At 39.4% G+C, this 11,270-nt stretch overlaps 1 protein-coding gene across 2 annotated transcripts; it reads right to left on the bottom strand.

The window, feature by feature from the left end:
* Positions 1 to 480: 480 nt before the first annotated feature.
* On the bottom strand, positions 481 to 9,536 carry b3gnt7 (UDP-GlcNAc:betaGal beta-1,3-N-acetylglucosaminyltransferase 7). 2 transcript variants are annotated; one of them, XM_034179999.1, is made up of 2 exons: positions 9,341 to 9,536; positions 481 to 1,939 (listed from the first exon to the last, which is right to left on the bottom strand). In XM_034179999.1, the coding sequence occupies exons 1-2, from the start codon at positions 9,358 to 9,360 to the stop codon at positions 688 to 690; spliced, it is 1,272 nt and encodes a 423-aa protein (XP_034035890.1). In that variant the 5' UTR covers positions 9,361 to 9,536; the 3' UTR covers positions 481 to 687. The 2 variants fall into 2 exon arrangements, with proteins under 2 accessions (XP_034035890.1, XP_034035891.1); XM_034180000.1 differs by having other exon boundaries at positions 481 to 1,936.
* Between the last annotated feature and the right edge of the window lie 1,734 nt (positions 9,537 to 11,270).

Genomic DNA, 11,270 nt, shown 5'->3' with positions numbered 1-11,270 from the left:
AGATGGCTGTCATTACATCATCAATAAATGCACAAGTTTATGTTGATATTTTGGACAATTGAAAGGATGTTTGGGGATGATGAAATCATTTTTCAAGATGATAATGCATCTTGCCATAGAGCAAAAACTGCAAAAACATTCCTTGCAAAAAGACACATAGGGTCAATGTCTATGAGCAGATCTGATTTGATGCAGGTGTTAATTTGGGGGATGAAAATTTACAGGGTGATTCCATAATTATTTCCTCAGAATTGAGTGATTCCATATTTTTTTCCTCTGCTTGGTCTAAAAAAGTAACCGTTACTGACTGCCACAATCTTTTTTCTTGATTTCTTATAGTGTTTCTTAAAGCCAGAAAGTTGCCATTTGAAATGACTTTAGTTTTGTGTCATGTCTGTGATCTGCTTTTTTTCTACAAAATTAAACAACTGATTGAACATCCTCTGAGGCCGGTGATTCCATAACTTTTGCCAGGGGTTGTAGTAGCGCCTTTGAGCTGAGTCCTTCAAAATGTTAATATAAATACACATTAATTTAAAGTCACCCCTATGTATAATTTATGACTTGTGGATATTTCTCCACAAAGGAAACCATATATTCAAATATGGTCCTTCTCCACACAAAGGAGATTATAGTTCCTGCAGTCCAGGTGATAGTTCATGCTGTACTTTACTATGATCATCCAAGCTATGAAATCTCCATTTTCTGCACGCATACTAGGTCACTGTTGAGCAGATTCCACATGTGTTTGAGCTCCGATGGAAGCAGCTTGTGCACAACAATCATGCTCTTAAAGAAACACGGTTCTCTGTTCAACTTACTCTTCTTATTTTTCACTATGCCAAAAGTTTTAAAGGCAGTGTGTTTTATTGGGGTAACCTGAAGAACCTCCAGGCACATACCCAAGAAGACATCATCAATGGGATAGAGCTCTAAGGTGTCTGCGACACCATGGAGCTTCCTTGCGATGATCCCGTCCATGAGAAAGCCGCCTCCACCGGCATAAGGAGGGTAGTGTGTTTTATTGTACAGCACCAGGGGGACGTAGTATTTACTGTCCTTTTTACGAATGGGTTTAGCATTCAAAATGACGTCTCCCACGAACAGATTCTTTGTATCTTTGCTGCTTTGTAGGAACTCAAGGATGTTGTCCACACTGACGAAGACATCATCATCCCCCTTGAAGATGTAGCGCACGCCAGGGCAGTACGTGTTGAACCACTTGAGGAAGTGGGTCTCCTTGAGTGTGAGATTGAAAAAGCTATCCAAGAAGTCCCACTGGAGAATATCCCCAAAGATGTAGTCTTCAAACTCCAGCAGTTTCTGATGGTTTTCCCTCTCTGCCTCATTGGAAGATTTGCCAAGGAGGAAGAGTGTCTTTATCTTCTTGCCGTTCACCACTTGCTCTTTGCCCCAGGTTTTTCGGATGACCTCTCGTCGGTCGTGCTGGGTGGCTACTGATTTAATAACCATGAGCAGATATGTGTCCCCTGTACATTTCTCTGGGTGGTTGATAAGCATGGGAAAGTAACGGCAGTGACGATAAAGCAACAACTGCTTAAAACTATCCTGCAGGCTCTCGAACCACCCTTGGCCTGAGTAGTTGAGGTTGGCGCTGCAGTTGGAACTGATGACGTCCCACATGGTGGAGCTGTGTTCCTCTGTAATGCTGATCCTCTCTGTGGTGGTCTTGGGCTCTGGCTGCTGATTTCTGATCTTCCAGAAGCCCAGTAGCCCCAAGTTGGAGTCCTTTTCCTCTTGGAGGATGACTACAGGCTCCAATCCCCCAGAGGCATCCATCAGACTCCACCTCTCGATTTGAAACGGAGCCCTCACACTGATGCTACCTCTCTGGACAACAGTTAGCGCCACCACAGCCAGGAAGAACATGACGCTCACCCGCTTGTACACCCTCCAACGTTCTCTGTTGTTCCTCCTGGAAGGAAACAGATAGAAGGTCCCAGACACAGATAAGGCAAAGTTATAAAACTATCAAATCAATCAATCAATCAATCAATTTTATTTATATAGCGCCAAATCACAACAAACAGTTGCCCCAAGGCGCTTTATATTGTAAGGCAAGGCCATACAATAATTACGTAAAAACCCCAATGGTCAAAATGACCCCCTGTGAGCAAGCACTTGGCGACAGTGGGAAAGAAAAACTCCCTTTTAACAGGAAGAAACCTCCAGCAGAACCAGGCTCAGGGAGGGGCAGTCTTCTGCTGGGACTGGTTGGGGCTGAGGGAGAGAACCAGGAAAAAGACAGGCTGTGGAGGGGAGCAGAGATCAATCACTAATGATTAAATGCAGAGTGGTGCATACAGAGCAAAAAGAGAAAGAAACACTCAGTGCATCATGGGAACCCCCCAGCAGTCTAAGTCTATAGCAGCATAACTAAGGGATGGTTCAGGGTCACCTGATCCAGCCCTAACTATAAGCTTTAGCAAAAAGGAAAGTTTTAAGCCTAATTTTAAAAGTAGAGAGGGTGTCTGTCTCCCTGATCCGAATTGGGAGCTGGTTCCACAGGAGAGGAGCCTGAAAGCTGAAGGCTCTGCCTCCCATTCTACTCTTACAAACCCTAGGAACTACAAGTAAGCCTGCAGTCTGAGAGCGAAGCGCTCTATTGGGGTGATATGGTACTATGAGGTCCCTAAGATAAGATGGGACCTGATTATTCAAAACCTTATAAGTAAGAAGAAGAATTTTAAATTCTATTCTAGAATTAACAGGAAGCCAATGAAGAGAGGCCAATATGGGTGAGATATGCTCTCTCCTTCTAGTCCCCGTCAGTACTCTAGCTGCAGCATTTTGAATTAACTGAAGGCTTTTCAGGGAACTTTTAGGACAACCTGATAATAATGAATTACAATAGTCCAGCCTAGAGGAAATAAATGCATGAATTAGTTTTTCAGCATCACTCTGAGACAAGACCTTTCTAATTTTAGAGATATTGCATAATGCAAAAAAGCAGTCTAACATATTGTTTAATATCCGCTTTGAATGACATATCCTGATCAAAAATGACTCCAAGATTTCTCACAGTATTACTAGAGGTCAGGGTAATGCCATCCAGAGTAAGGATCTGGTTAGACACCATGTTTCTAAGATTTGTGGGGCCAAGTACAATAACTTCAGTTTTATCTGAGTTTAAAAGCAGGAAATTAGAGGTCATCCATGTCCTTATGTCTGTAAGACAATCCTGCAGTTTAGCTAATTGGTGTGTGTCCTCTGGCTTCATGGATAGATAAAGCTGGGTATCATCTGCGTAACAATGAAAATTTAAGCAATGCCGTCTAATAATACTGCCCAAGGGAAGCATGTATAAAGTGAATAAAATTTGTCCTAGCACAGAACCTTGTGGAACTCCATAATTAACCTTAGTCTGTGAAGAAGATTCCCCATTTACATGAACAAATTGTAATCTATTAGATAAATATGATTCAAACCACGGCAGTGCAGTGCCTTTAATACCTATGGCATGCTCTAATCTCTGTAATAAAATTTTATGGTCAACAGTATCAAAAGCAGCACTGAGGTCTAACAGAACAAGCACAGAGATGAGTCCACTGTCTGAGGCCATAAGAAGATCATTTGTAACCTTCACTAATGCTGTTTCTGTACTATGATGAATTCTAAAACCTGACTGAAACTCTTCAAATAGACCATTCCTCTGCAGATGATCAGTTAGCTGTTTTACAACTACCCTTTCAAGAATTTTTGAGAGAAAAGGAAGGTTGGAGATTGGCCTATAATTAGCTAAGATAGCTGGGTCAAGTGATGGCTTTTTAAGTAATGGTTTAATTACTGCCACCTTAAAAGCCTGTGGTACATAGCCAACTAATAAAGATAGATTGATCATATTTAAGATCGAAGCATTAAATAATGGTAGGGCTTCCTTGAGCAGCCTGGTAGGAATGGGGTCTAATAGACATGTTGATGGTTTGGATGAAGTAACTAATTAAAATAACTCAGACAAAACAATCTGAGAGAAAGAGTCTAACCAAATACCGGCATCACTGAAAGCAGCCAAAGATAACGATACGTCTTTGGGATGGTTATGAGTAATTTTTTCTCTAATAGTTAAAATTTTATTAGCAAAGAAAGTCATGAAGTCATTACTAGTTAAAGTTAAAGGAATACTTGGCTCAATAGAGCTCTGACTCTTTGCCAGCCTGGCTACAGTGCTGAAAAGAAACCTGGGGTTGTTCTTATTTTCTTCAATTAGTGATGAGTAGTAAGATGTCCTAGCTTTACGGAGGGCTTTTTTATAGAGCAACAGACTCTTTTTCCAGGCTAAGTGAAGATCTTCTAAATTAGTGAGACACCATTTCCTCTCCAACTTACGGGTTATCTGCTTTAAGCTGCAAGTTTGTGAGTTATACCACGGAGTCAGGCACTTCTGATTTAAAGCTCTCTTTTTCAGAGGAGCTACAGCATCCAAAGTTGTCTTCAATGAGGATGTAAAACTATTGACGAGATACTCTATCTCACTTACAGAGTTTAGGTAGCTACTCTGCACTGTGTTGGTATATGGCATTAGAGAACATAAAGAAGGAATCATATCCTTAAACCTAGTTACAGCGCTTTCTGAAAGACTTCTAGTGTAATGAAACTTATTCCCCACTGCTGGGTAGTCCATCAGAGTAAATGTAAATGTTATTAAGAAATGATCAGACAGAAGGGAGTTTTCAGGGAATACTGTTAAGTCTTCAGTTTCCATACCATAAGTCAGAAAAGATCTAAGATATGATTAAAGTGGTGGGTGGACTCATTTACATTTTGAGCAAAGCCAGTTGAGTCTAATAATAGATTAAATGCAGTGTTGAGGCTGTCATTCTCAGCATCTGTGTGGATGTTAAAATCGCCCACTATAATTATCTTATCTGAGCTAAGCACTAAGTCAGACAAAAGTTCTGAAAATTCACAGAGAAACTCACAGTAACGACCAGGAGGACGATAGATAACAACAAATAAAACTGGTTTTTGGGACTTCCAATTTGGATGGACAAGACTAAGAGTCAAGCTTTCAAATGAATTAAAGCTCTGTCTGGGTTTTTGATTAATTAATAAGCTGGAATGGAAGATTGCTGCTAATCCTCCGCCCCGGCCCGTGCTACGAGCATTCTGACAGTTAGTGTGACTCGGGGGTGTTGACTCATTTAAACTAACATATTCATCCTGCTGTAACCAGGTTTCTGTAAGGCAGAATAAATCAATATGTTGATCAATTATTATATAATTTACTAACAGGGACTTAGAAGAGAGAGACCTAATGTTTAATAGACCACATTTAACTGTTTTAGTCTGTGGTGCAGTTGAAGGTGCTATATTATTTTTTTTTTTGAATTTTTATGCTTAAATAGATTTTACTGGTTATTGGTGGTCTGGGAGCAGGCACCGTCTCTACGGGGTTGGGGTAATGAGGGGATGGCAGGGGGAGAGAAGCTGCAGAGAGGTGTGTAAGACTACAACTCTGCTTCCTGGTCCCAACCCTGGATAGTCACGGTTTGGAGGATTTAAGAAAATTGGCCAGATTTCTAGAAATGAGAGCTGCTCCATCCAAAGTGGGATGGATGCCGTCTCTCCTAACAAGACCAGGTTTTCCCCAGAAGCTTTGCCAATTATCTATGAAGCCCACCTCATTTTTTGGACACCACTCAGACAGCCAGCAATTCAGGGAGAACATGCGGCTAAACATGTCACTCCCGGTCCGATTGGGGAGGGGCCCAGAGAAAACTACATTTTGTCAAATACATTTGACATTTTGCTTACATATCATCGTCAGCTCAAAGGGTGCAGCGGAAGAGAGAATTCCTCAGTGTACATTGTCACATAATCTGAAAGCACACAGTTTATCATTGTTCCACCTCCTGTCACTCTGCGTTGAGTTAAAGCCGCTCCTTTCCATCAACTGGAAATGCTTAATGTCAAATTTCCGTCCTCACCCAGGATACAAACTTTTTGTCACCCTCCCCTCTGGCAGATGGCTGAGGTCCATCAGGACTAAAACCTCAAGACACAAAACAGCTTCTTTCTGTCCGCAGCTAGACTTATAAATAATGCCAGACACCCCCCCCCCCCCCCACCACCACCACCACCACCACACACACACACACACACACACACACTCCCACAACGTACAGCCTGAAAGGTACTGTACATCTGCATGCCTGCACAATCTGGTCTCATGGCAAGTCGTGATTCAGCAGCACGAATTATACATTAATCTATTATTCGTGATATTGTGACGAAAAGCGCCTCATTTTCGTCACGGCAGCACAAAGTCATTCTAATCCATTCCGTGATGGCTGCATGAAATTAAAAGTGAAGCGGGGCTCGGGGGTGGTTATGGTTAGGGTCGGGGTAGGAGTAGGGTTAGGAATAGTGAGTTAAAAAAACCTGTCCCGAAAATTTGACTCATTTCATCACGGGAGCACGGAAAAAAAAAAACAAAAAAAAAAAACCTGAGACTGGGCTGAGCTGCACAGCCCCATTTCACTATATTTATTTGACAGTAAACATACTTTTGCCCATTTGTCTATTTGACTCCTTTACTTCTTACAGAAGTATTTGTTCCTTTTCTTTTTATTGTTGTTTCTGCACCAATGACACCTAATCCAAATTCCTTGCACGTGAGGACTTACTTGGCATAAATTTGATTCTGATGGGAAAAAAAGCAGACTTTTGTTCCTCTGCTTTATTTTACTAAACAGGTTTGTTGTCCCCAATCAAAAGATGTTTTGTGGTTAACTCCTCCCCCCCAACCAAACAGATTTACTAGTTTTAACAATGAACTATAGTTACAAAATATATTTTGTTTCGTTTTTAATTTTTAAAGGGAGTCAAATATTTGATATTTAGATATCTTTGATTGTCTTTCAGGATCATTTCTTTTTGAAAAATATATACGTTTTTACAAACATGGAACTTGCGAGTGCACATACAAACCCTGAACTAAGTGTATCAGTTCATTCATTTGTGTTTGATTACATTTCAACAGAAATGATTACATTTGATTACATTTCATCAGAAAAATCAAATGGAGTGTTTCTAAACATGCCTATGGGACATTACATAGGTAAAACAAAGTTTTTTATACTTTTTATTCATTTTAATTGACTGCTTAATCAACGTTAACCACCGTCTAATAATTTCATTACCAGACCTTTAAATTTTGTGAGTTACAAGATGATAGTGTTTGATGTTTACACATAGCTGGCTAGTACGGACTGATTTGGCATAAGATTTAAGTATGATGCTCTTCCTGACGCAACTCCAATTACACCTAGAGAAACAGACACAGCCCTTAGTCTTCCGAAGAGGTCTCACACCCATGTTCTAACCAGGAACCACTCTGTTGAGGTTTTGAGATCTGACACAAGGTGCCTGGAGATATAGGTACCACACAACCTCGGTACCAACGGTCCCGATACGATCTCGGTACCACATGTACTAATCTCATACCTTTTGGTCCATATCTTTCTTATCTATTATTTGTCCGATTTAGCTAATTTTTGTAAATGGGTTCCTCGTGTAATTCTCTCCAAGAATCATATAATGAATTTTATCGTCACACACCGTTTTAACTGAACCAGCCTGGCAGACATCACTGAATTGATATCCACTGTATAGTGAATGTTACCATGTAGATAGCATGTACACTACACTGACTACAGGATCTAGACATTATATATCAGAACATAATGTAAAATCACACAGTTTTTACTAAAACACACTGGCAGCCATCCAACCCCCACTGCTCAATGACACCTCTGCAATGGGTCAGACAGCACAAATTTACCCCTTTTTTTTGGGACTCGCCACACTTTTTTAGCGTGCTGTCGATAAAATTCAATATATGATTCTTCAAGAGGATTACGCGAGGGACACATTTTAAAAATTAGCATGATGGGACAAATTTTAAGGGAGATATGGACCAAAAGGTACGACATTAATACATGTGGTACAGAGATCATATGGTTCCAAAATCTTATCGGTACAGCTGGTACTGAGGTTGTGTGGTTCCGAGGTCTCCAGACACGATCGGGCTTGCACAGAACATAGGGGCTACCCAATAGACCAACTCACTTATATTTCAGGTATTTTATTATCTCAGGTTGGAAACTTGATTTGCAGTCATGGTATAGGATAAAATGAACGAAATTAAATTAAAACATAAAGTACACATAACACTCAGTAAGGGCTTTTAGTCCGACTGCAATTGAACTGGGGTAATCGAGATAGGACCTGAGGGAAGAATCACAAACTCATCGTGAATGAGTTTTTAGTCTTACTGCATTTGAACCATGGGCTTTCAAAATCTAAGACCTGAAGCAAGAATCACAAACTCATCGTGAAGGAGTTTTTAGTCTTAATGAATTTGATTTTGAATCAGGGCATTCAAAAGCTAAGACCTGAAGGAAGAATCACAAACTCATTGTGAAACCAGTTTTTCGATCTCACCTTGTGAAGAAACCACTGGTCAAAGAATGCTGTCAAGTAGGTCTGTGAGATGCCTATCGTCCAACCAACCACCCCAACTAGATGTCTCAAATAAAACCAGTGCCAAATGAACATGCGGATCTATATTTGCTATGACTTTATTTATTTATTTTGCACTCCACCAACCCTCACCCCACATCCTAACCCTAACCCTGAATTGAATGTTAACAGACTTGACCTTGGGATACATTACCTGTAGCCACTTTGAAATATGAATTTGAATACCTTATTGCCTTTGCGCAACCATTTTTGCGCAACAATCACAAACCATAAAACAGCGACAGATAACCAGTCATTTTTAGACGTTGTTGTGGAATTCCTGATTCTCAGGTGAACTGATTTTATGTGGACGTGTCAGGACTCGTGCTCCACGTGCGCCCCTCGCGCCCCTTGATTTTACCTTTGAAGAAAGCGCCCCTCAGCGCGCGCGCAGATAAATCTACGCGAGGAAAACAGAATCTGTCTGAGAGCTAAAACTTCCTTTTACATTTAACACATTTTTGACGAGGACCAATAAATAAGCACCTGTTTTGGAAGCTTTTTTCTGTTTTTGTGGGGGGTTTTCGGATATATATATATATATATATATATATATATATATATATATATATATATGTATGTGTGTGTGTGTGTGTGTGTGTGTGTATTGCCTAAAAGAGATTAAATAAACCGTTATTCGAGCACTCGAAATTCGCTGATTTTCACCCACTGCTGTAGAATTTGATGTCTCTGTTTCTCTTTTTAAAAATATATTTCCTCTCCATCCTCCCATAAGTGTTAAAAGAACAAATGCAGAATAAAAAAACGTGCATTTATAAGTTGGTATTCTACTTACATTTTCAGCTTTGCCGACATTCTCTGGCGATTCAGACAATAAATCCAGAAGAAAAAATTCCCCGCAAAAAAATAAGGCTTCGCTTTATTTGTTTTCCATTTGAAGATTAAAATGTTTGAGTAAAAAGCAGTTTTCCGCCGAGCGGTGAGCTGAGGAGGCACGCGCTGCTCTGCGCTGTGTGACTTCACAGAGACGCTTTATAAAGGCACGGCCGCCGCACGCGCACACACAAAAAACATGAATGACGAGGGAGACTGCCCTTCTTGTACACACAGGACTCAACGGACACAGTCAGATACTAAGCATCTGTTGGTCAGGAACCGGACTAGAGTTCCTTGAGTTTCATTGAATGTGAATGTGAAACTCAAGAGACGAGTAGGGGAGACTGGGACCACTGTCACCAAGGGCAAAGACCTAAAGATAGATAATAGCTGAGCTTCCATTACAGGTTTGAACAAAAGTTCAGCAACATTTTCAGTGTGCCAACAAAAAACAAATGTGAAACGAGAGCACCGCGCTCATAGAGCGCAAACCTCGGCCAACACTAGTTTCCAATTCCACAAAATTTTACCTTGGGAAAAAATTTCCACTTTGAAGTCCTGGTAGAAGTGGCTTTTCATAAGTTAAATTAGATGTGATGAAATGTGAGGAATATGTTTTTAGTTTATGCACTTGAATCTAGTTTTTTGTGGTGTTGTCAGGCTTTTTTTTTTTTCTTCAACTTTTTCATTTTCTGAATTCTTTTTCAGATAATTTTCACACAATATTGGTTATCTCTGCTGTGCACAATTTGTCATTACTTTTTGGCACTTGTTTCCGACTGATAACTGGAAGACAGACAAAAATGCAGGCATAAAATTGGAACCTCCATCCAATTTCAGTGGTGCAGGTAAATCCAGAACAGAAAAATGAGAGTTTCTGTCACCAAACATGGTGTATACATTGGGCATGGTGCTCTCCAAGAAGCCTATTGGGTCATTCTGTGTGAAATCATCAGATTAGTACCCACATATGTCTGATTCCAAGTATTTTTTTTAAATCTATATATATATATATATATATATATATATATATATATATATATATATATATATATATATATATATATATATTAATCAGGGTACCCACAATCCTATTTTTCACTCTCGCAAATGTGTTTTGAGCTTTGTTTCATTTTTAAAATGCATTATCTCAGCTAAAAATGAAGATACAAAGCTCAAATTTGGAATACACCCTATTTAGACATCCCAGATACAGTAGTAAATTTCAATACAGAGCTAATTTTTCATTCTGTAGCATCACAAAAATGGCAGTTTGTCCATTCTCGCAAAAAAATCGCAACATTTCAAAGAGCTGTACTAAAGAAGGGATTCAATGGATAATCTTCATATTATAGAATACACATATCTGGGGTACTAGTTATATCTGTGTAAAATGTTGTGGTCATAACTTGTAGGGTTTTTGAATTATTGACTCTTGAAAATCAAACATGATCATAGAATGTAAAAAATAGGCCTCCAGTCTCCAGTATGATTTGAGCATGTGGGCAAGTGCTTAGCCACTTCATAATTTTTTTTTTTTTTTTTTTTTTTTTTTTTTTTTGTGGAGAGCATATTGATATACCAACTTTATGTCAAATCTTTTTTTTTTCCTAGCTCAAATGCCTTCATAGTGAAAAAAAAAATTGCAAAGTAGGGTATTGTAACATGGAGCGAATCAATTTTGAACCTGTATTTGCATATTCAGAAAGCAATATGAATGGAAGCATAAAGCTCAAATTTGGTATTTTACAATATTTGGCACCCCAAAATAATGGATCAACTTTGAAAGACAGATTACTGATCTTATTTTTCTTTCATGGCATCATAAAATTAGCAGTTCAGTCATCAACGCAAATTTGTTACAAAGTTTTGAAGAGCTGTATTTTATG

The sequence above is a fragment of the Thalassophryne amazonica genome, chromosome 10, assembly GCF_902500255.1.
Source record: "Thalassophryne amazonica chromosome 10, fThaAma1.1, whole genome shotgun sequence".
Classification (NCBI taxonomy): Eukaryota; Metazoa; Chordata; class Actinopteri; order Batrachoidiformes; family Batrachoididae; genus Thalassophryne; species Thalassophryne amazonica.
This window is presented reverse-complemented; position numbering and strand designations above follow the sequence as displayed.

What these genes read in the sequence shown, in the direction of transcription:
- b3gnt7 (XM_034179999.1), bottom strand. Translation starts at nt 9,360, where the DNA reads ATGTCGGCAAAGCTGAAAAT. An exon ending in ATGTCGGCAAAGCTGAAAAT is followed by an intron (nt 1,940 to 9,340) that starts GTAAGTAGAATA and finishes TCTGTTTCCTTC; the next exon opens with CAGGAGGAACAACAGAGAAC.